General features: G+C 35.5%; 1 protein-coding gene across 2 annotated transcripts; it reads right to left on the bottom strand.

Annotated features, from left to right (window-relative positions):
- Positions 1–805: 805 nt before the first annotated feature.
- Positions 806–25718, bottom strand: LOC111503396 (uncharacterized). 2 transcript variants are annotated; one of them, XM_074173302.1, is made up of 6 exons: positions 25313–25718; positions 20748–20793; positions 17416–17504; positions 15649–16000; positions 12831–12926; positions 2810–2950 (listed from the first exon to the last, which is right to left on the bottom strand). In XM_074173302.1, the coding sequence occupies exons 1-5, from the start codon at positions 25607–25609 to the stop codon at positions 12850–12852; spliced, it is 861 nt and encodes a 286-aa protein (XP_074029403.1). In that variant the 5' UTR covers positions 25610–25718; the 3' UTR covers positions 2810–2950; positions 12831–12849. The 2 variants fall into 2 exon arrangements, with proteins under 2 accessions (XP_074029396.1, XP_074029403.1); XM_074173295.1 differs by lacking the exons at positions 15649–16000; positions 17416–17504; positions 20748–20793; positions 25313–25718 and having other exon boundaries at positions 806–2950.

Genomic DNA, 25718 nt, shown 5'->3' with positions numbered 1-25718 from the left:
AGTCCCCGCATCATCCTCTTTTGAGATGAACCATTGTACATTTGTCTATCCCGAGTTTCATACCGATAGCATGCGTGTACTCTTCCACCACCCTCAAGGACTGATGGAGATCCTTCTCTCCAGAGGCATAAAGTTTAAGATCATCCATATAAAACAGATGGGTGACCTTGTGCCTCCGGTTTCCGGGGGTGCCACAGTTATACCCTCGAGTCTTCCTGAGCGCAACGGATAATGGCAATAGTGAGATGCAGAATAGAAGGGGGCTGAGGGAATCACCCTGAAATACACCCCTTCTGAAAGTGACCCACCCTGTTTGAACTCTTGCTTGACCAGATGTTATGGTGAAGCGAGTTCGCCAAAGTGGTGTCAGTTGTTCAATGCATCTCACTATGTTGTCGGGTACCACAAGGCATCTGAGCAAATGCAAGATGAGCTCATGCGAAATTGTATCAAATGCCTTACGGTAATCGATCCAGGCCATAGAGAGGTTACGCTTATATTGTATCGAGTCCTGCGTTACACATCTATCGATGAGCAGGTTCTCTTTACATCCAGCGACTCCTCTCTTCGACCCTCTCTGCTCATATATCCGTTCGAACACTCGGTCAACTGCGGTGAGTATTCGAGTATTAATATTATTATTATTATGATTATTATTATCATTAGTATCCTCTATTGCTTAGGATAATGATTGTTTCTCTGTCTTCGTAGACCTTTGAAATTTATGAAATCATAATTTTGATTGTGACTTGCTCTTTCTACTTTACACACCCCCAACCCTATCGATTATATCAATTAAAATGTAAGGATTGAACGTTTCTTTATTGAATCATGTACAGCTTCAGTTAGACAAACACTGATGAACATCCCCAGCTTCACCTCGTTTTGTTGGAACAAGGACTGTAGCACGATATCTCGCACCCAGATTCATCGAAGTATTCCATTCCCTGCTGTTCCTGAAAATCCGGTGAAGGATAAAACCTGGAAGAATCCATTTGACTTGCGTATCTTCCATACTTGGGATTGCTACGTCTATTTCTAGGAGGTGATTGAGAACTATAAGACTCGTCTGCAAAATAACTGCTATCCCCGAATGTAGCCATCTGAGTAGCATACCTCAAAGCTGGTTCATCTATTCCCTCAGGTGCATCGACCGTTACAGATTGAGATTCTGGAGGATCATCGTTGGTTTGGGAAAATGTCCTAGAGCTCATATGCACTATCCTCGGTGAATAAGGATCTTCCTGCATGTTGGTGCAAGATTGATATACTGGGACAGAAGAATCGATAGGGCTCTGGAAAGCCGCTCCAGGGGTAGTCACAGTTGAAAGGTAGGTCGTGTTCGCAGTCATGTTCTGCCTCCTTGGTGTCTTCAGGGGGGTTTGGTATATAGTCTGTGAGGGACCACCACCTGAGCGGTGATCAGGAGGGGTTCCGCTTGGCTGGTAATAGCGTTGTTCCTGGTGAGCAGAAGGAGTTCCACTTGGTTGGTAATAGCGTTGATCCTGCTGAGCAGGAGGGGTTCCGCTTGACTGGTAATAGCTCTGTTCCTCTTTGGGTGGTACACAGTATGATCCACCTCCGTAGTACGTTTGGTATTGTTCCTCATAGGGTTCAGCAAAGCTGGAACCTTCCCCTGGAAACTGCCCTCCGCCATACTGACCATACGTTTGCTTCAGAGTGTGGGTTTTATCGTAAACCGAACCATCTCCACCATGCTGGGGACAAATACAATTTTCATCGAACGCGTATGTGTCCGAATATCCCACAGTTTGAGATGGGTTAAAAGTTGCATTAACATTTTGCGGCTGATTGAACGTTGAGTTAGAAAGAGGTTGATTGAAAGTTTCGTTAACGTTTTGAGGCTGATTGAACGTTGAATTGTAAAGAGGTCGGTTGAAAGTTTCGTTCACGTTTTGAGGCTGACTGAACGTTGAATTGTAAAGAGGTCGGTTGAAAGTTTCGTTAACGTTTTGAGGCTGATTGAACGTTGAATTGTAAAGAGGTTGGTTGAAAGTTTCGTTAACGTTTTGAGGCTGATTGAACGTTGAATTGTAAAGAGGTCGGTTGAAAGTTTCGTTAACGTTTTGAGGCTGATTGAACGTTGAATTGTAAAGAGGTCGGTTGAAAGTTGCGTTAACGTTTTGAGGTTGTTGAGGCTGACTGAACGTTGAACTGTAAGGGGGTTGATTGTAGGTTGCGTTCGGAATCGGGGATTGGTCCAAACCCTCGTCTGGCTCCTCTTCTGAGGGACAAAGGCAATCCAAGTCAGCAGAGCTCGACTTCGTTGAAGCAGATGTGTCGAAATCTGAATATTGTTGTGAATAAATAGTACTAGGAAAACTGGTATCATTAGAGAACTGCTGCGCATAGTCTGGTTGAGGTGAACTCATGTGACGAGGCTTAAAGCCTTTACCCATCTTATGCTCTGGTAGTTTCGGCCATGGTCTTTCTGGAGACGGAGTCATTGGCTTCACTATGTTGTACTCCCCTGTTCCCAAACCTTGTGCGAATCCTTGAGTCATTTCCATTTCCGCAGAGGAATCGTACATACTTGACAAGGTTGTGTAGTCTCCCTTCCTTGAAGAACAAGCCTTGGGTTTCACTTCCAAATCGGATTTGCATCCATGCGGGCCGGGTTCTGAGAGTTCATCTTTCCATATAGGTAGGGTTTGAGACTTGAATCCTCCCTCTTTTCTTGGAGTCACTAATAAAGGGGCAGTGGTGTTCAGTCGGCGAGGAATGTTTATGATGTTCACTTGGTCTGGATTCAGAACTCCTTTGGGGATGATGATGGTTCTATTTTGGTCCCCTTGGATTGAATGTGCCATTGATTTGGTTCACTAACACGAAAATTTTGATAAACTTATCAACGAAGAAATATGTCGCTTAGCTGTCTATCTAACGTTTGATGCTGTCAAGACAATCCATGGACGCATAGATGGGAAACCTGAAACAATAGAATTTGTTTGGATTCGAGTTATCCGAGGAACATGTACAGGGAGTTATTGATTCATGTTATGAAGACCAAAGTTTCCAGATATTATGTGGAAGAAATTGAAGGCTTACAAATGTGCCAAAGATATATTTTTTGGTACGACTGTCGTTAAAAGTGTCATTTTTATTGGTTGTCAAGAGTATTAAAAGATGATGTTTACAAAGTAGCGTGTTTAAAATATGTTTAACACTAGTGTTGAATGTATTTTCAATACGATTTTTCTTGACCAAGTAGCAATAAACAAAACATAATTATTCAATTTTCAAGTAAGTTTCATCATGAACAATAGACATAGATACAATTAAATTCTGTTACAGATGTATTATATACATGAAACACCAGCAAGAACTTCAAATGTGACTTTAAATAAAAGGCGTGAGCTGTAAACAATACTGTTTGTTGGTTACCAGGTGAGTCGGCGTCACCTGACACGGCCACTTCACAGCAAATGGGATAACATAATATAAGTTAACTAACAAGAGATGTCAAAATGTGTTTTTAAAGAAATAATAAATTTATCTATTTTATTATGAAAACAGGACAGTTGTACAAAAACTTTGAATACTTTTTGTGTTAAAAGTAAGTTTTATTTTGTTCCTGAAATTGCTCAACTCGCTACGTTCATTTCGCAAACTTTTTCACTCACAATAATAGCTATTATTATCATTGAAGTGATTTGGGAAAATATTGAAATAGAGAAGTATTACTTTTGTGTCGTACAATATAAACATTTTGAACTCAATGAGCTTACGTCACATTTCACAAAAAGATGAGAATTTTATTGAAATGGGAACATATTTTATTTCTGAGAAACAAAAATTTTATATAAAAATATGTGGGAATCTTTCAAAAAAAGAAATTGATTTCAAAATAAACTCTTCAGTTAGATGTGTAAATCCTGCAAAGAAGTAACTTTGAAAATACAAAATGAAAGAATTAACTACTTTCATATAAACATTGAATCAAACGAAAGAAACTATTTTCCAAACTACTACTTTCATATGAATACTGAATTATATTAAAAACACTGTTTTGTACAACTGTCAAAAAAAACTTGAGATTTCTGCATCTCTATTGATGCGTAAATGTTTACTTTTTTTCCACTGCCGAAATAATTCACAAAATGAACATGAAACACTACTTTTTGAAGAATTCACTTTCAACAAAAGTCAATCAACAATTGACTATTTATCGTAAAACAATTTCATTTATTGAAATAATAATCGATAGTGAAGTTTGAAACATTATTTCTAACAAAAGCCTACCTCTATGTGTTCTCAATCTATGAAATAAGGTTTTCCTTGTTTGCCCAATATGAAGTTTGGGCAAGAACTACAAATCAACTCATCAACTCATATACTCCTCATCTTTTTGGCGATGGAGTTATATCTTTGACGTTTTTGATACATTTGCTTCAATTATTATTTTGCCGAAAAGCCAAGTCTGTAATTTTCAATAACATGATTTAGCAATTATATACGTCGGTGGTCCAAGAAGTAGCCAGCCTAACGAAGAAAACACAATAATTTTGGCAAACAATGTATTTATTTTTCAACATACTCTTCTTGCAACTCTACGGTGCATTTCTTCAATGCCCCCCCTTTTATTTTTTGAACGGGTCAACTCAAAAAATTGAAATTTGAGATAATGAAATTAATGCATGAAATCTTTATTTCGAAGTGAAATTGACAGATGAAACTTTCAATATGGCGACTGGGCACCATTTGGGAAAAAATTCAAATAGAAACGGAGGTCTTGTGACCTCTTATTCGATCACCAAGTGATCATCTTCAAAGAGAAAGATTGAAACGTTTTTAATCTTCCTCTTTGAAGATGATCTCCTACTTGGAGATCCAAACACGTGTCAAAGTGTTAAAAATAACTATTTGGTGTTGGGAAAAAACTCCAGTAATATTCATTAGTGCACCAAAGGTTCCAAACAGTGCATCATAAGTATACCTATTCCTCTTTAAAAGTCTCCACACAGAAGAAGGAGACATCTCACAAACATTCGCGACGGAATAAGTAGACTGTTCAGGATTCACTACCATCTCACCAATTATTTGCACTTGCTGTTCTTACGGAATGGACGGAAGACCTGGGGGTGTTTTGTTATGTACACTATCTCTTGGTACTTGGATACAAGTTCCCTCAAATATTTTCTACAGATAGGAAGATTCGGAAAACGTTCATTGAAGATCCTTTCGGTCTCATGAAAGTTACGCATCGCACTGTAAATATAAACCGCTTCAATTTTCTCTTCCAATGGACGAGAATTGACCATTTTGAAGGTTAATGAAGAGAAGAGGATTGAAATTTTCTATGTTTTTACCACTTTTATTTGTAACTAACGTTACTGCAGTTACTGCAGTTACTGCAGTAACAATAGTTACGTTAGTTCCAGTAGGCCTATTCCACCGGTCAGTTGTGATCCTGTTCAATTTGAAACTATTGCAAAATAATGGATATTAGCAGGGATTGAAAAAATAAAAGAAATTCAAGTAAAAAAAAGTCGTGAAATTCAATCGTCCGAGTCGTAACTTTCAAATTCTTCTTGTTCTTGTTCGTTTTATTCTTCTTGTTCTTCTTCATCTTCTTTAGTAAACTGCATTAATAGCGATGTATCGCATGTCGCCTCGTTGGAATCAAATGAATCCTCCACTGTTGGTGGAGGCCTTGACAATGTGTACATGCCAGCGAACAAAACAGTCTGGCTTTTTTGCAACCACATTTAGCACTGCACCTCTCTTTGCAGTTGCAAAAAATTGTGTTCAGCAGTTTTTCTGACGCAGTTGGAAATAAAGTTTGGGCTGGGTCTAATGAATTATTGACCAACTTCCAACTTCAGTCTGTAGAGTCTAGCTGATAATCAAGCCACACTTGAACTTGATAATATACCCGGAAAAGATGTTGATGAACAGAAACTGAGGTTGGAGGAAGACAAGGTAATTGTACTTATTTTTTTTAATTTTGGTATTTTTAACGAAACATGCATATCAGTACTTATCTAAGCAGGTAGTTATTTAGGAGCTCTGTACATAGAAAGAAGAAAGCGAATATCGTAAGTGATAATTTCTTGTAGTGTTGAATTACTATTTTTAAAAACTTCAGCATATTGAACATTATGGTTTTCAAACATTTTGAAAACTGTTATTTTACCCTTCCTGTAAAATGCAGATGTCGTATCACAGCCAGTTATTGCGTGTTGAAAATAGTACATGATTTTGAAACTTTGCAAAAGTAGATAAACTTTTTGATGCATATATTTCCGATTGATGTTGTGCTTTTCCTGGTTTTGAGAAGAAAATAGTTTTTTCAGTTGGATTTCGAGCAGTGAGTAATACGAGTAAGTCTACATCTTCATCAACAACAATAGTTGTATTTGTCAAATTGAATTGCTCTATTGCTGTTTCAATTATCAATACATCAGCACATCATTATTAACTTTTTGGGAAATACAGTTTATGGCTTTCTACTACTCCATCATGATAAAAAAGGATGAGGGAATCTTCCAAAGAAAGGAAGGAAGTAATCAAATTGAAAATAAGTAACTCTAGACATGGATGTGTAGATCATGCAAAGACACAAACTGAAAGAAAGTCCTCCTGAAACAGCTCCTTCATATAAACATTGAATTACACGAAAGAAAAAAATTCTTTCAAAACGAATACTTCTATATGAACACTGAATTATACAGAAGATTCGTTCGTTGTGGAATAAAAGTCATATATCATTCACATGAGTTCTACTTTAAATGAATGGTAACAAATTGCACTTACATGGAACACTATCATCCTCACTGGTATACATCGATGTTTCGCCTTAAGACACTTGCCCTAAGGCTCTTCAGTACCAAATTGGGTAACATTATAGAAAATACACACAATTCATTTATGAATTACGATTTTTAATGTCACGGAATAAGCTTGATCTGCTTATGTCATCGATGACATCGTAATGACATTCATTCACGTATTTGATTTAATCCCAGCCAAGAAGAATCTTATTTGAATTGAAGGGGTTATATTTTTAGGAGTGATACATTTTTGGGAAATTGATTACTTCCTTCTTTTCTTTGGAAGATTCCCTCATCCTTTTTTTTGTATCAAGATGGAGTAGTAGAAATTCAACTTGTTTTACCAATATATTTTCTGCAGTAAATTTTTCTTTCAACATTGATATGAACCGAGACTTGTTGCGAGTATTTGTAAGAAATTTTTGTTGACTGGTTGGCACTGTCATATTTACATCGAATAAAATATTAATAGATGTAGATGTTGCTGAAGTTCGACGACGTTGTTCTGCAGCTTTGGTATTTCTCGTACAATCATTATAGTCATCAAATACGACAGTAACTCTTGGAATCAAAATGTCGACGTACAAACTTAGGTATTTATCTAAGATAACGTTGAATGTTTCTTCGCTATAGCACACAACGCGATGTAGTCAGTATCTTCCGTTAATGATGTATCTCGCATTTGTGTTGATAATATCAAAATCTACCTTTTCGAAACAATCATAATTTGGCAGACTTCTGTGTTTCACGCATCCCGATGTCATCAAACAATGATAAAGGGTATTTCAAATATGACAAAAACAACTTTTACAACTTTTTGGATCGTTATATCTCAAAAACAGTGGCTCGTAGGAAAGGAGTATTGGCTCTTTTTTTGTAGATAATTAAATAATTTTTGTCTGAAGAATTTCTATGATAAAACCCACCTTTTTTGTGAAAATCGCGAGAAACTCGTTTTTTTGACCTTTGACCTCAAATAATGTTTTTCCATATTGGTGAAAGACGAGAAACTTTCAAATTTCATTTTTGATGATCATATTATGAACAATCTTACTGATTTTCAGCTTGGTGGGAGTAGGAAGCCTTACTCTTATTTTTTGGTCTAATTTGACCGGACTAACATCCCTTAGCTCGATACTCATACCTCACCCAGCCTGTTTATTAAAAAAATACTTCAACAAATTGAATACATAAAGCAAACCATAAACTAATTCACTCATTAAGTTATTGAAACCGAGTTAGGGAAAGCGATTAGAAGTTTGCATGATGAAGTGAAAAGAAACAGAACAGAATTCAAATCAGCTATTGAGGCTACTGAAGCAAGACTTTTTAGGAAAATTGAGGAGCTCAAACACAAAGTCATCTGCCTAAAAAAACATTTTGCTTAAAATTAAAGTGGAAATTATAGAAAGAAATGCAAAAAAGAATAATATAATAATATTCGAGTTGAATCACGTAGAAAAACTACATATAGTCTTGGATGTTGATATCAAATTACCTCTACAATTCTTACCTGTGGTACCTGAAAATTAATAACAGTCCTATTCAATTCGTAAATGAGAGCAAAAATTTGGGTCTTTCGATCGATACTGACCTAGGATTCATAAAGCATGTTAATCAATTATGTAAGGCCTCATACGTGTTTTATTTTGGTCCCTTGGAAGCTGTCTGACTTGTCCATTTAGTCCAAGTCTTCAGAAAACACTGCAGCGTCTTGGGCTTATTGCGTTTATTCTTCCATCTTCTCATGACGCATTCCATCAGTCTCGTTTCCTGTACTAGTTTGTACAGGTTCTATGTTGGATGTTCGTCATATTCCTCTGGATGTAATTTTGTACTTCCATATATTACCTGCCTCCTGTGATTCAGTGCCTAACATTCGCATAAGATGTGTAGAGCTGTTTCTATCCCTTCGTTGCATAATCTGCAGCTGAGGTCTTCGTTGCACAGCCCTATTTTATTCAGGTGTCCTCTAAGTGGACAATGACAGGATAGTAACCCTGTAATTATTCTGAGCCGATCCCTACTATATTGAAGTATTTCTTCGGCTCTTTTCTCGACCAGGTACTTTTGTCCAGTACTCTATGTGCTTCTTATTGGTCCAAGTCCTAATCTGGTTTCACACCAATGATCTTGGTACCCCCAGAGCTGGTTCAGGAAATATATATGAAGTTGATGATCCATGTCTCTCGCATTCATCAGCTTTATCATTACCTGTGATTCCTGAATGCCCTGGCACCCAGTACAAAGTTAATTTGTTCCTGTTTGTAAGTTCATTCAGTTCTTCATGGCATTCCCAGACCAGTTTGCTTTGGTATACCCCTCTGTCATATATTAAATTCGATCTTCGTAGTAGGAGAAATACCAGCCTCCTTCAAAGAATCAATTACAGTACCAATTTTTAAGTCTGGGGATAAAAAACTTGTAACTAATTATAGACCTATAACACTTATAAACAATTTTGCAAAAATTTTGGAAAAATGTATAAAAAAAAGAATGGTGCATTTCCTAGAAAATAATAAATTTTTTTCTCAATGTCAATTTGGTTTCAGAGAAAACAGGTCCACTGAAAAAGCCATCTTTGAAGTAGTTAAAATAGTTAACAATTCTTTTCAAAATCAAGACAAAACTATCACTGTTTTTTTTAGATTTAGCTAAGGCCTTTGACACGGTGGATCACAATATACTTCTTCAGCGTTTATATGATTCGGGTATAAGAGGAGTAGCATTAAACATCTTTGAGGATGATTTGTCTAATATGATTCAGAGAGTTAAAATAAATGATTCGATTAGTGAACCTCTATTAATAACCAGGGGCGTACCTCAAGGAACGGTGCTTGGCCCTATCCTATTTCTAATATACATAAATAATATTTTTTCAGTGAGGGACTTCGAAGGTAATATAACTTCTTTTGCGGATGATACAGCATTAACGTTTGTCGGGACCACATCGGAAGAAGCTCATAGAAAGGCGGAAGTAGGCATAAATATAATTTTTCACTGGCTAAGTAATAATTTATTGAGTGTTAACGTCAAAAAAACTAAATTTATTATATTCTCCTCAACAAAGAAGGATCTGCCCACTATTACAGAGATTTAAATCCATAAACCTACTTGCCAAAACGATAGACTCTCTTGCACTTGTCCCTTCATATTAAAAACTGATACAATCAAATACTTAGGGGTCCTAGTGGATCAGTGCCTTCGTTGGAATGATCATATTGACTATACGGTAAAAAGATTACGTAAACTCACTTACAAATTTTATCAACTCAGAAATATGGTCAGTAGAAAAATGTTGCTTACTGTATATGATGCCCTGGCCGAGTCCATTTTACGGTATTGTCTAATAATATGGGGCGGAATATTCAAATCTTCCTTACGTTATTTAGAAATGATCCAAAACTCACTCATAAAAATTATGTTCAAAAAGAATAAATTCTATAATACTCAAGCATTATATGAAGAGAGTGGAATATATAGTGTAAGAAAACTGTATACTTTCCGTTGTATATTATGGACAGCCAATGTTACGAGTTCATTCGTTCACAATATATATAATACTCGTTTACACACTTCTCAGATTGCAAAGGTTCCATGATGCCGACTTACTCACAATCAAACATTTATAACATACCTACATTGGACCAAAACTCTACAATTCTTTACCACCGTCACTAAAATGTATCAGAAGTTATACTAAATTGAAAATAGAATTGAAAACATTTATCAATCACAACTACCACAGATTGGAAACAATACTGGATAGTTGATTAATTCACCATACTGCAATCACTCAAAACAATGTCACAAGCTGTTGTTTCTGTTTCTTCTTTCGTATTTGATGCTCTAGTTATGCTAAAAGACTGCTCATCATTTTGGTCGTCCTTCTAGGACTTTCCAGAACTATTTAGTACGTTCATCTTAGTTTGTAAATGTATTGTTTGTATTGGATTCGTGGCTGTAACACAAGCTTGGCTTAGATAGCCACGATCCTTCATAGATGTAAGTTGTAACGGTTTTTATTTTATATTAATCTGAATTGAATAAAAAGTTTTGATATCAGCTTCAGGTTTCATCCGCTCATTTCTTTGAGGTCTCAATTTGATAAGGCTTGCACACTGCAAGATAGCATAGACTTTCTCCTGAAAGACGGATGTGTATAGTCCTAGCGGATAACTGTAGTTTAAATTTCTATCTGCTCGCTCGGTATATTTCAGCTCCCGTTCTATGTTTGGTCTTCGATCCATCTGTATACCAGGTGTTTTTTTACAAACACGGCTTATGATTTTGGCCGTGAAGTTTGTGTTAAAGGTGTACTTCGGTGTCGTGTGGTCCGTGCACATTTTCAATATGTGCTCCTCCACATGTTCCGAAATTTCTGGTCTGTCCGATCTTTTGTAGTTCGGTGAGGTTTCCAGTCTGAATTGTCCCATCCTGGGCGTCCCCATTATCACAAAGTGTAAATGAGGTAGATTCAGGAGTGTCTCAATGCAGCTGTTGGGATAGTTCTCATTGCTCCCGCCATTCCCAAACATGCAAGTCTTTGCACCTTGCCCAGTTTATTGATAGCGGTCGCCTGCTTCATCTTTGGCCACCAGACCAGAGACGCGTATGTTATCATGGGTTTGACCACCATCATGTATAGCCAATATACCATGTCCATTTTCGAACTCATACAATAAAGTATAAGTTTATTTCTTATTTTCATTTCTCTTGTCTTCATTATGATTTCCTACCACGTAGTAACGTAAGTTACTAAGAAAATAAGTTTCAGAAGAAAATAATATCTTCAATTTTAAAATTTTACACATAGAAAATAAAGGTTTGAAGCTTTATTACTTGGAAGCAATGTAAATTAATAAAAATAAAAATTCAAACATTTCACTGAATGACCAACTTGATTTAAATATATCACGATTAGTGAACTTATCTTCTTAGAAACCGATTGAAATTCAGGATAGCCAAAACGTATACAGTATGTTACATTATTGAGCATATCTTATAGGAAACATTAAAATGATGATAATAGTATTATTAAAACCATCTATAAGCATCTTCTTCAAGTATTTATTTGTAGCAAATTCATTTAAAAAAATTCACATATTTTATTGGGGAAGGTTTCAAATGGATGTGAATTTTGCCTGGCCTTGATATGTGCACCGAAGCACTAAATGAACTTTTTAGGAAAATTAGACCTGATTTTGTGTGTCACGTGATTTTAAAATGGCTAAATTTGACAAAATTGCTACATTGCGTAGAATAAAAACGTATGCTGAGTGTGCATATTGTTCAGCTAATGGGGAATGTTCCACAATTTGGGTTATTACAGCAAATGCAAATTTGAAGAAAATAAAGTTGAGTTCAATTCATGAGTTTTTCAAATTCACTTCGAAAAGTATTCAAATTGATGTTTCAAATGTTGGGTTTTAATTTTCAAAGGGATTTGTTTCTAATTCACATATTGGCAACAGCGCCTAGAATGATAGATCGGAGTTCAGGTTAGTAGTATGCTAGAAGAAGGAGAATCATGTCAATAGTGTCAAATTAAGGCAAAATATAAATTATAGTTCGATACCACCTCCACAAGCCACATAAACAACAGTTATTTTTTTATTTATTTATATAGAGGAAGACAGGTTAGGTGCACAAAATGTGCACGCCTCTGGAATATGTCATCTTTGTTTGTCTCATACAGGTAACAGATTCATTGTCCTTTATTAGCTATAACCGATGTTGCCAAATTGTGAAATAGAAATGAATCCCTTTAAATGTTGAATGCATTATTTCATTCTTCTCTTTTAAGTATTTAAATAATTTTGTAAAGAAAAAGTTTGAAATGATAAGTTCAAAATGCTCTTTTATGAAAACTACTTGATTTTCGTCAGGAGGAACATTCCCCATTGCTGATAAAAATGATCACGTGTTTAAACTGAATATTTTTTTTTTGTAAATCACCATATCTCAGCGAAAATGTTTTCAATAATCACCAATCCACTGTTTTTTCTTTATTCGTTTAATATATATTCAACAAACCTTCATATCCTAAATGATGTTACATGGGAGCAACCTTGTTCTTCTTCTTCAGCTTCTTCTTCAACTTCTTCAATGCTTTCAATGGTGCGAGTAGTTCTGAAAATAAAATGAAACGTTGACAGGTTGAACGTTGGAAATATTTTCATTATTTTTCGAATAGTTGTGATTTATTGTCATTCCAATTGATTACAAAATAAACGCTTTACATAGATGTGTGGTTCATACAAAGAAGTAACTTACAGACACAAACCTGAAGAAAAAGCCTTTTCTAAACAACTACTCGCATATAAACATTAGATTACACGATAAACATACTTTCTAAACAACTAGTTATATAAGAACCATTTTTTGCATGTTATTTTTATTGAGAATATAGTGATGCTATCAGCAAAGATTTGTCAAATACCAAATAATTTTACTGTGGCCGAAAAATTGAAATATATAAGAAACGTGTCTCAGAATTGGTCCCCGCGGTACCCCATATTTTTGTAACTAATCATGTCGCCCATATATTTTATAGTCTATATTATCCCAAGAAACAATAAATGTTTATGAATAGGGAGTAACTAAATTAACTGAAGATACAAATTTAACAAAATAATGAATGTATATGAGCAGTGAACATTGAATTTGTTAATAAGTATTAAAAACTAAAATACAAAAAATTATAAATAATTGAATAAAAAAACAGTAGTAGTAGAATAATCAATATGGGCAAACAGTCAAAAGTGAAATTTTCCATATTCAATATAAAAATATTTAGATGATTCTGGCTACCAGAATCTCTAATTGTGATATTATCTCTAATTTCACCACACCACAAGTGAAATTAGAGATAATATCACATACACGGATCAAATACCCGGAAAAACCAGTTCAGCATATATATGCATATATATATATATATATATATATATATATATATATATATATATATATATATATATATATAAATACGAAGGTTATCGAGTGTCTTGATATAGATAAAGGAGTTTTTTAATCGGACATAGCACTCAAGGAAGTGGCAAACCATAGACACGTGTTTCGGGCTTTTGGCCCATCAGCAGTATGGTGCAGCCAAGTGTAAGGATAGGCAACACTTGGTTACCAGAAGAAATAAATACAAATGCACGGAGCCACCAGCAGGAGCCAGCCGCACATTTGTGGTTTCACTTAATAGATCTTGTGTTTACAAGAAAACTATCAAAATCACCACGGAGGCAGCTGCTTCGAGAGCGAAGCAGTAACTCGTCTTGATAATGCCATCTGAGATGATGGCGAAACGTCGACTAACGAATAGTACTCAACGGATGAACACCCGGAAAAACAACACATCATATTCTACCATCCGTGAAAACCTACATTGTAATATATATATATATATATATATATATATATATATATATATATATATATATATATATATATATATATATATATATATATATATATATATAGATAGATAGATAGATAGATCTTTATTTAAATAGGATATCCTAATAATATACAAATCAACTAGAATGGTAGAAATAAAAAAAAGGTATGTGTTACATCTAGAAATGACTTAAATGTATGATAAACATGAGTTCAATAAAATATTTTTAAAGACATTACTACAAAAACAGCAACATTATACATTCGAAAAATTTCAATGCAACATGTAGAAAGATAAATTACATAATTATTTGAAATATATAACGAACATTAGATGAAAGGAATTATACAAATTACAGCTACAGGTAACAAAGACATAATACATATCATATTTGTTCCTTTAAAACAAATTTCTTCAGTTCATTTTTGAACATGTTCAGAGATGGGCTATTTTTAATTGCATTAGGTAATTTGTTGAACCGATCAAAACCCTTGAAAAACAATGAGTTCATAGTATTTTTGTTTTTTGTTCTGTTCATATATAAGTTATTATTATTTCGAGTGAAGTGGTGGTGAATATCGTGATGAAAGACAATATACTGATTAAAATAAGATGGTCCTAAATTGTTCAATATTTTGTATACGAAGATCATTGTGAAGTATAGCAGTCTTTGGGAAATGGATTGCCAATTTATATTGTGAACAAATTATTGTGAATAACCAAGAAAAAGACTTAATGAAAATAACTGCGTAAACGCAAGCGAGACATAAGTGGAATGACCTAACGGTGGTTCTTAAATTGAAATCCATATGGAAATGATCAGAATAGTACTTATCTATTTATTTTTTTTATTTTCATGGAATCATTTTCCAACAGCTTGACTGCATCAACCTTTCTCGATTTCATATCATTTCTAGAAACATGTGGATTCGTTCTCCGATGGCATTTCAGGATAACTTTCCAAATTTCTGCAACCGCAGTTGTCGGTTGATTGGTCAAACCACCAACACTGACAAAAAAACTTGGCAAGTTGACTTGAATGTCACATCAATAGGAGGTTCCACTTATGTCTCGATATACATTTGAGATGTTCATTAAAGAGGATTTTACATAATTCAAACTCAATTTATGAAAATTCAACCAAGAGGTTGAATTTTCATAAATTGAGTTGTTTTACAATAACATGAATTAATCATGTTATTGTAAATTTCTCTGCATCACTAGAAAAATAAAGTAATGTTGTACAATCGGCATATAACTTGATATTTTCTTTCAACAATGATTTTGAAACAGAATTTATGTGAATCAAAAATGGAACTGGGCCCGAAATAGACCCTTGTGGAACACCTCAAATGATAGTTTTCAATGAACTGTCATGTTTTCCGGAAACTTTTCACCGCCCTTGTGATGTCCAAAAGTTCAGTAAGTTGACAAATTACTTACTTCTTAGTGATGATTTCCTCTTCGGCTCCATATTAGCCATGTCATAAATCACTTTCCTCCTTTCTCTCTGCAGAGCCAGCAGGTCTTGCACCAGCGTGTCGTTCTCCACGAATTCCAGCTGATCCAGCGCGTGCAAGCGCTCTGCTTCCTCTTCTTCCGCTTCTTTCTCCTCCTCTTCTATGTCTTCTTCTTCTTCTTCGTCCGAGCCTGACATGTCACTGATGGCAAAAGGATCGTGAAGAGCGTCTGGAAATTCAGGGATGACTGGTCGAATAGTTGATGTCATGGTTTGCATTCGACTAACGATCGGGCTGTCTCGGTACGGTTCATCAGGAAACACTTGAGGTCGTGGCTGAAAATAATGATGATAATCGGTAAATTTACTAGTTTGGACTTCCATTGTCTAACTAGATACTTGTTTGATTTGAAAGATCTGAACGTAGCATGGGACGGTATCTGAATTACGAATCCAACCACCATCAACTACCAAAAGAGGAATCATCAAGACTGTAGTGAGTCGTGCTTTCGGGCTCTCTGATACGGAGGATGATCTCAAGAAAGAACTAGGCATCATCAGAAAAGATCTTCAACGAAATGGTTACTTCAAAAAGAAGGCGGAACATGTTTTGGCTAGAAGACAGCAAAAAGAAAAGAAGCCATCACAACCAGTGCTTGCCCTTCCCTACTTCAGAGGATTGTCGGAAACGGTAAAATCTGGAATCACCATCCGTAGCAGCCTCACGAAAACCAGGCCACCAAAAGCGGACTGCGATACTAAGAATTGCATTTACCGGATACGCTGTAAGTGCGAGAAATTCTATATCAGTGAAACTAAGAGACCGTTGAAAGTCCACATTGTCAAGCACAAGAGATACATAAGTAGTCTCAAAAGTGGATTCTCTAGGACAACAGGTACTTCCCAAAAGTGAAAACCCACCAAAAATACCATAGTTACTATATGGTGGACAGCGGCTTGTGTGATTCACTTTAACCAAGCCGAACCTGCACAGTAGAGTCCCATTGTGAGAAACCCGACGAAATGCAGCAATAATTGCGTCAGCAGCAGCCAGCACTGGTCAACAGAAGAGGTTCAATCCTGCTCCACGACAACGCCTGTCCGAAAGTTTCACAAACCAACGTCCAAAAATTAAACGAATTGAGCTTTGAACTTTTGCCTTACCCATCATACTCCCCAGGGTAAGGCAGACCTTATCAGGTTGGCTATCCTTGTTCATCTTTCACTGCCTGAACCACTGTGCATGCTGTTTTTGGCGACTGCATTGGCTTAGGATGTGGAGATTGAGCAAACCGACCATCGGATGCCTGCTTCCACGTAGCCCCGCTGGATACGGGAATGACAGAATCAATTGTGGTTCCATTATTTCCTAACTGAATGGCATCACAACGATGGCTCAATCCTAAGAGGTGTGTATCCGTGCAGAGAGGAAGAATGACACTGAGCCTTAGCTGTCTCAACGGAACCTTCGAGATACCGGGCGCCCTCTCGTCGTAGCATCGCCTTGTCACGGTAATGCGGCGCTCTGCCGCGATTGACCTTCTTTTCCTAGCTTCTCATGGGACGTTTATGGACAGAGTTAACTTAAAAATTCTTTCTGATGCTGAATATATACAAATCAACAATATTGAATGTTCCAAATATTCCCAATCAGACCTCTTTTATTCGAAATATCAGAATACCCCATTTCATGTTGTTTCAGATTGAAGTTGTCAAGTAGAAAGAAATATTTTTCAATGAAGTATACTTACCAAATTCAAATCCTGAGTGGTAAATCCTGGTTTGTAACACGGAGTCGACCTCTTTGTGGGAGACCAATAGTCAATTGGGTAAGCGGGTGCTGCAATTAATAATACATTTGGAGATATATACTTTTATAATTTTGCGCAGGTAGAAATGTATGTATGTGATTGTTCCTCGATAACAAAACAACTAGACGTAACGTTCAACATACTCCACATTCCTAGAAACAGTGAACCTAGAGAAACACAAACACGAAGGATATTACCTGATGTAACCCAAGTATATACAGGGTGTAACTAAATAAGTGTAAAACATTTAAGGAGGTGATTCCTCATCGAAAAAAAGGATAGGATCTCTCATATAAAGAAATTTCATTGGAGCATCCCTTAAGATACAGCTCCTTAAAAGGGGTACATAAAATTTGTATAACAATTTTTTTCACAAGCACTAAAAAAGTTACAATATTAAAATCAACCTGACGTTTTGTACTACCAAAAAGACACTTAGCCAGAAATTTATTTGGTTTACCCCATGGTTGTAAGGGGTGGAAAACGCAACCCCTAAAATTTATTTCCAATGTAACTTTTTGTCTTATTATTTGTTCACCATTTGAAAATTTATTTCCGATAGCCTGTTTCATTCTAAACAAAAAATGCCTCTTGGGTTTTTTGCCCAAAATAAACCAGTTCGCAGCAAAAAATTATTTTACGAACAACTACAGAGATACATCGTCATAAATGCGAACTGGATTTATTGTTATTTTGTAGTTAGTACCTGCATTAAACGATTGAAGGGTAATAAACAAAACTAATTTATTAATAACAAAACACACAACATGTAGAAATCATAGAAAATGGTCAATATGTCTACCTTCAGACATTACGCATGCGTCTAGACGTCGGCGCATTGGGCCACGTATTCGCTCAAATATTCCTGGAGTCTCTCTGATTACCCTGCACGCATCGATGATGCGCTTCCTCAAGTCCTGTACATCGCGAACATGAGTACGATAAACCATATGCTGTAAATGGTCCCAAATAGAGAAATCGAGAAGATTAAGATCCGGGGATCGAGCGGGCCAGTTATGTGGTGTCCCTCGGCCTATCCACTGACTTGCATAAGTTTCAGTTAAATGCTGACGTGCTACTTGACTAAAATGGGCGGGAGCCCCATCATGCATGAAAAACATATTCCTCCTGACGCCCAAAGGAATTTCCTCCAGCAGTACTGGATACACTTCTCTTAAAAATTGAGCGTATGCCTCACCATTTATTCGAGGAGGTAGAAAATGAGGCCAATTAAATCATCCCCAATAACTCCGAGCCACACGTTAAGAGAAAACTGTTCTTGATGGTTAGTTTCGACAATAGCGTGAGGGTTTTCATCAGCCCATATGTGGTAATTATGAAAATTAATAATCTTGTCCCGAGAAAAACTACCTTCGTCTGTGGATTCTATCGTCTTCAGAAAGTCACAATTTCTTCTAATTATATCAAGCATCCAATTGCAAAATAAGACGGTTCGGAAAGTCTCGCGGTAAACGTGCCTGTACTCGTTGCAGATGGTAAGGGTATAAGAGTTGTTCCTTTAAAATTCGAAATACCGTCGTATGATCAACATTTAGCTGGGAAGCAATCTTTCTAGTACTGGTAGTAAATTGTTCTTCAATCAAATTAAGTACTGCTTTCTCAAGCTGAGGTGTTCGTAGTTCTCGATGGCGACCAAAATCCTGCGTTCTTTTGTCGAATGAACCATATTCTGGGAATCGTTGATGAAGTCAAGCAAATATTCTATGTGAAGGATGTTGCCGTTGAGGATACATTTCAGCATATCTTCTATAAGCTTCTTACCCATTCCCCTGCGACAGATCGTAAACGTAATGCATATCTGCCATTTCCTCATTTGTGTATGCCATTTTAATAACAAGTGAATTATTAAAGTAACAAATTAAGAACAGAACAACAACACACAATTAGTATTAATTCAATTCCAAAAATTCAGAAACTGACAGCATTATACCAATTTAATTGTCACTATCGCTAATAGCGACTTACTAGATAGATTAGTTTCGTATTTTCGCATTTATGACGATGTATCTCTGTAGTTGTTTGTAAAATAATTTTTTGCTGCGAACTGGTTTATTTTGGAAAAAACCCAGGAGACATTTTTTGTTTAAAATGAAACAGGCTATCGGAAATAAATTTTTGAATGGTAAACAAATAATAAGACAAAAAGTTACATTGGAAATAAATTTTAGGGGTTGCGTTTTCCACCTCTCACAACCATGGGGTAAACCAAACAAATTTCTGGTCAAGTGTCATTTTGGTAGTATAAAACGTCAGGTTGATTTCGATATTGTGATTTTTTCAGTGCTTGTGAAAAAAATTGTTATACAAATTTAATGTACCCCCTTTAAGGGGCTGTATCTTAACAATGGATGCTCCAATGAAATTTCTTTATATGAAAGATCCTATCTTTTTTCGATGAGGAATCACCTCCTTGAATGTTTCACACTTATTTAGTTACAGCCTGTTTTTTGAAGTTATATCATTTTTCACGACTTGCCTGCGCCCAGTTAGGTAGGATTCGAACCAATCCAAAGTAACTCCCTCACAGCCGTAGCAATGTAGTTTCCGCAAAAGTATTTTGTGGTCTACACAGTCAAAAGCCTTTTTTAGGTCACAAAATACTGCAGCTACAACTGCAGCTGCAGCTACAACTCTGGCATTTACATCTGAATATAACTCAAACAGGAAGGAAAAAATTGCATTTTGGGTGTTCTTTTTAGCCTACATCAGCAAAAAATTCAACCGACCCCGTCAGAGGTAAATTTGTTAATGAGTTGCCCACATCAGCAAAAAATTTAACCGACCCCTTCAGAGGTAAATTTGTTAATGAGTTGAAGTATATAAAAGAGGAATGAACAAGAAATAGATCCTTGTGGTACCCCAAAATGTATTCCTCTTGTGGAACTTTTTTTATTTTCTATGCAAATATATTGTCTATCAACTCATATAATTTAGGAACCAATCAATGATATTCCCTCTAATGCCAAATTTGTTTAGTTCTGAGATAAATGACGTACAGTATCAAATACTTTACGCAAATCTGAAGGCTTGAGGCAACATTTATTATTATTGTCTGCCCCTGTATCTCTAGATCTGCGAAAACCATACTGATCACTATATCGATTTCGAAAAAAGTTAAGAATAAAACTGGTGATGTTTCACTTTTCTCCAAGTAAGAATAATTAGAGGAACAGGAAGCAAGCACCCTTCCAAATTTGGAGTAACTGAAAAAAAGTCGTTGGATCTGTTCAATTCATAAAACAGCTACTCACCTCCTTCTGGCACATGCGTTGGCGGCCTTGAAGGGCTTGGGGGACGCTGTAATAAAAGATTATCAATTATTGGTTGATTGTCATCAAATTATGAAATCTGGTATTATTGTAGATGGGGAAAATGGGAAATTACGGCCACGACATCAATAGAATCGTGGCTCATTACACCCGTAGTTTGTTAGCTGGAATGACACTTTAAACAATTCGGAATTACATGTTCTATCATTTACATTAGTCCTTTCAACTGTTGAGAGCAAATCAGTCCATTCAGAAGTTTGTAGTGCTTATGACACTCATTGCGAACTTTTTCTATTGCATATATATCGTTTTTATACCGGAGGTATAGTCGAAGTAATCTATATTGTGAATACTTAAAGCTATCGGCGCCCTCAAAGGCCAAGAAAATCAATACAAAGAGATAAAGTCCACATGGACTGAAGAATTGACGGTTTGTATTGGATGATTTTTACTAACCGAGTTTTATGATTGGCTGAAGAGTCATAAAATTTAATTTTGAAGTCATGTTACGGTGATGAATAGACAACACTTCGTGTTGTCAATGTTCAGTTCAGGAACTGATCGCGATTTGAGTGTTGAAATTCGATATTGGTGCAGTTATAATTACTTAAAATTTTTGTTGTCTGTTTAAAATGTGGCGTCCTTGGATAAGTACTGATAGTAATAACGAGTGTGATAACAACGCAAACTTTTTCCTGTGTAGTGATTCCAATAGCGATGGTGAACAATGCGAAAAAGAGATACCAGTGAATAAGATTCGGATGCATTTGAATATTGAAACACAGAGAGTATGTTTCAATGTGTATAAGAATCTATATCTCAAGTTTGGTTCTTTGAAATTATGTGGACTTGAGGACTGCAATGTTGACTATCATAAGAACATGAAAGCTAATATTTTTGAGGAATGGTTTGAAAACGCATTGATCCCAAATTTGGATACGAATAGTGTAATAGTTCTTGACAACGCTTCCTACCATTCGCGACAGCTCACCAAAGTACCGAATGAAAATTCGAGGAAAGATGAAACACAAAGTTTTTTAATGGATAACAATTCGTATTCTGAAGATAACTATACCAAAAACCAACTACTTGAAGTTTTACAGACAAAAACATTCGAAAAAATGTATGCCCTTCAGAGTATTGGTGAAAAGTATGGACACACCATACTGAGATTCCTCCTCTATTTTTGTGTTTTCGATCCCATCGAGTTGATTTGGGGAAAATTGAAACGAAGTATCGGGTGTCAAAATAATTTTCCAAAATTTGATGAGACGATGATAGAATTAGTTGAAGGAGAAGTATCTAATATTACCGAAGAAGGCTGGCAGAAAAGGATTGAAAAAGTAATTTTAGTTGAAGAAGACTATATGGAGATTGAACACTTCCATATTTATGGTGGAAATAAATTCATAATTGATTTAAATGACGACAGTGATAGTGAAACAGAGAATATGGAAGAGGAGTTATCAGAAGCTTTCGAAGAAAGTTAGTGAAGTGTTTTTGAGGCGATCGATTGAATGTATATTTGAGTAAGTAATATTCAGAAGTATTTTCAATCATCACTCTGTTATTTGAATCCCTACTTTCCCACTCATCTATATAAACGAAATATTTATTATATATATATAAAATATTTATTATATATATATAAAATATTTATTATATATAATATATATATATATATATATATATATATATATATATATATATATATATATATATAAATATATATATATTATATGATGATGATGATGTTAAATGATTCTAAATTTGATTTGGGTTTTGAAAAATCTAAAAATTTTTAATTTTTATTATTATTATTATTTATGATAAAAATTTCAATCGGCTACACTCTTATGTTGAGTTTAAATCCTATACCACAGTGTATAGAGATTTTTCTCAACCTCTCAGGTGGATTCAGGCACAAACACAACAATTACTCACCAAACTTTGATTTTTCTAGTAGTAGTAGTGAAAAAATTTGGAAAAAGACACAATTGATCTTAGAAAATATATAACAGTTTTAATTATAAGAGTAAAAATATGTGGAGTTCAAAAAATATATAAATTTATCAATTGCCAAAAGAGAAAATTCCTTAAATCTGAGAATGTCCCAAATCTTCAACAAACAACGAACTATTCAAAGTGAATACCTCGAACAAATTTGATAAGTGCCAGTTTATAATTGCAGATCACTGTAAATCGGCAGACTTGAATATTTGGTTCAAACTTCTATTATTATGGTCATGTTGAGTTCTTTGGTATTTTCATTAATATATGCATATATTTATTTTATTTTTTTCGTTGTTCCAATTAAAAGAACTTGCATATATTATTTAGAAATGGTATAGGTAAATACCTTACTTTCCTCCAATGCTGGTGTGTGTGTGGTGTGGTATTTCTGCGAAGCTTGAACTCACGGATATCTTACTAGACTTGGCTGGACAGGTAGGTTTTTTTTTCACTGAATTTATTATTACAAATCAGTATTGACTACTATTCTGTTTACTTTTTAATTTATATACTATATATTTCAAATTTCAAGGAGAGAAAAATTTAGTGTGGCGTCTCTTTCGTTGCCTCAAGAAGAATCCCTTGTTGATAAAAAAATTGAAAATCTATCTCGTTCCCCTAGTTACTATCTATCAATTTTCACATATACAAATTTTCAACTTCTTCATCAGGAAAATTATCTATTCTACTAATTCAAAATTGGCTCTTAAATTTAGATACATTTTCATTTTATAGTTTCGTACAAAAATAGTTAACCTCACTTTTATGTAAATATAAATATTTTCCAAAAGCATCACTTGATGTCAGTTTCTAAGGAAGTGAATCACAACAATAAATTTTGAATTTTACATAATTCCTAAATAATAACAATCAGTTTATTATGCCTTTTTCGTTTTTTTATCACAGATGTTAATTAAATTTTATCTGACATTTCTTTCTAACCTATATCGATTATCGGTGTTTCGTATTTCGATGCGTGTCCTTGCTATATTTTTGTATCCGAACTCCTCCGTGATGTTTTTAAAATTCCCATACACTGTTGTATTTTGAGTCTTTTCATAACAAGATATAAATATATATATATATATATATATATATATATATATATATATATATATATATATATATATATATATATATATATATATACGAAATGTCCCTCGATGATCTCAATGCAAAGCTTGATAGTTTGAAAGCTTTAGATACAATGGAGGTTATATGTAGTTTGAATGTTAGTCTGATGTCAAATAACACATCAAGTTCTTAATGGTTTCTTTGATAATCGAATTCGATTGGGCTACTACTTCTTGACAATTTTATGTGGAAGCATTTTTTTGCCATTGAATTCAGTAAATTTATGTCGCACCATCTCACAAAGTGATCATCTTGTAGTAGTTCATCTTCTTCAATCACTTCCAAATCAAAAAAATGTATGTACTATAAAGGCCGATTTTTTAAGCTGATTTCACTATCGCTATCTCGGAATTTTGAAAAATTCTCCAAAAACTAGGATTGTGGAATTTAGTTGTTTAGCTCTACGGCCTACATTTCGAATGATATAAAAAAGAGCCGAGGAACTTTCCATACTGTTTTATAATTATTTGTAAACCAATTTACAATACGACATTTCGTTTCAGGTTCAGATATTGTGATATCTTTGATATCACACTATCTACATATGTTGAAACTATCAACATATGTTCGAGACAACTGTAGGTACCGACATGAAAAAATTAAAAAATCGCTGATAGAATGTACGACCATTCAGCTTAGTTTTGAAGAGACCTCGTATATATGTGTGCTAACTTCTTAGAGCGCCCGTATACGAGCCACATTTTGCGGTCGGATCGACCACACAATTGCAGTCGCGTTCCAGCGAACTCCAGCCGCCCATAAGAAATGCTGTACTACACGTACACGGGCGTTCGCAAAAGTCAAAACGGGCGTCTGCTGTCAACTTGCTGCTGATCTCCACCGAGATGTCATCGCGGCATCCGCCGTACACGAACCACAAACTTGCAGTCGTACCCAACCGCGTACACCGTTGTACCCAAATTCATAACTCGTAAACGATAGGGAGTTAAAGGACGTCTCCGATATGGAAAATAGATTTGATACCGATACATTTTATTTTTTAGATTATCGAATAAAATATAAAAATTTCCTTCCTGTTCTCGCGCAACCAGAAGTGGGTCTCCTTCTCCTCAAAATAAGAAGTAGTAGTGCTTCTTATTCGAAATCCATTTTGAAATCGGCACTAAACTGACACCACAAAATATAGATGTCAGTTGCCTCAACTGCAAGTGCTGTTTATATGACCGCAAGCCGACCACAAAAATGTGGTTAGGTCAACCGCGAAGCGCAGTCAACGTGGCCACAATATTGTGGTTGCCTCAACTGCAAATATGTAGTCCGTGTACGGCCGGACTTATTGTTTTTGACAGAATGATCAACCGAATCAGTATTTATATAACATCATCTACGGAGCAATGAATCAGAGAAGCCAACAAATAAAAACAAACCATTGTACTTACCCTTGGTGGCATAGGACCCCACGACTTGTTCCAGTTTTCTCCAGCCTCAGTTATCCGATAGTAAGAATTCAGTTCTGAAGACTCGTCCATATAAGCCGGATAGTCCAAACTGGGATGTTCGTACCCCCTAGGAGGAGGGGTGTAAAAACTACTCTGTGCACCAGCTCCCGTGGGAGTTCCCGGAGTGGACTTCTGCGCCACCACCACGGAGGAGCCACGGAGATTGTTCGGTATATTGATCACTGTCGTTTCTTCTGGGTTGATTATTCCTCTGGGAATGACGAGTTTTTGCGCCATATTTGCTTCGTCGGTGGTATTTCACTGGAATTTTGAGTTGATTTGTGAGTCAGGAAGGTGTGACAGACATTGGAAAATAAAATTAGTTTGACAAAATGTGACGGAGTTT

Source organism: Leptinotarsa decemlineata, unplaced genomic scaffold, assembly GCF_025532065.1.
Source record: "Leptinotarsa decemlineata unplaced genomic scaffold, Ldec_3_MD MMD2_P_RNA_scaffold_12, whole genome shotgun sequence".
Lineage (NCBI taxonomy): Eukaryota > Metazoa > Arthropoda > Insecta > Coleoptera > Chrysomelidae > Leptinotarsa > Leptinotarsa decemlineata.
This window is presented reverse-complemented; position numbering and strand designations above follow the sequence as displayed.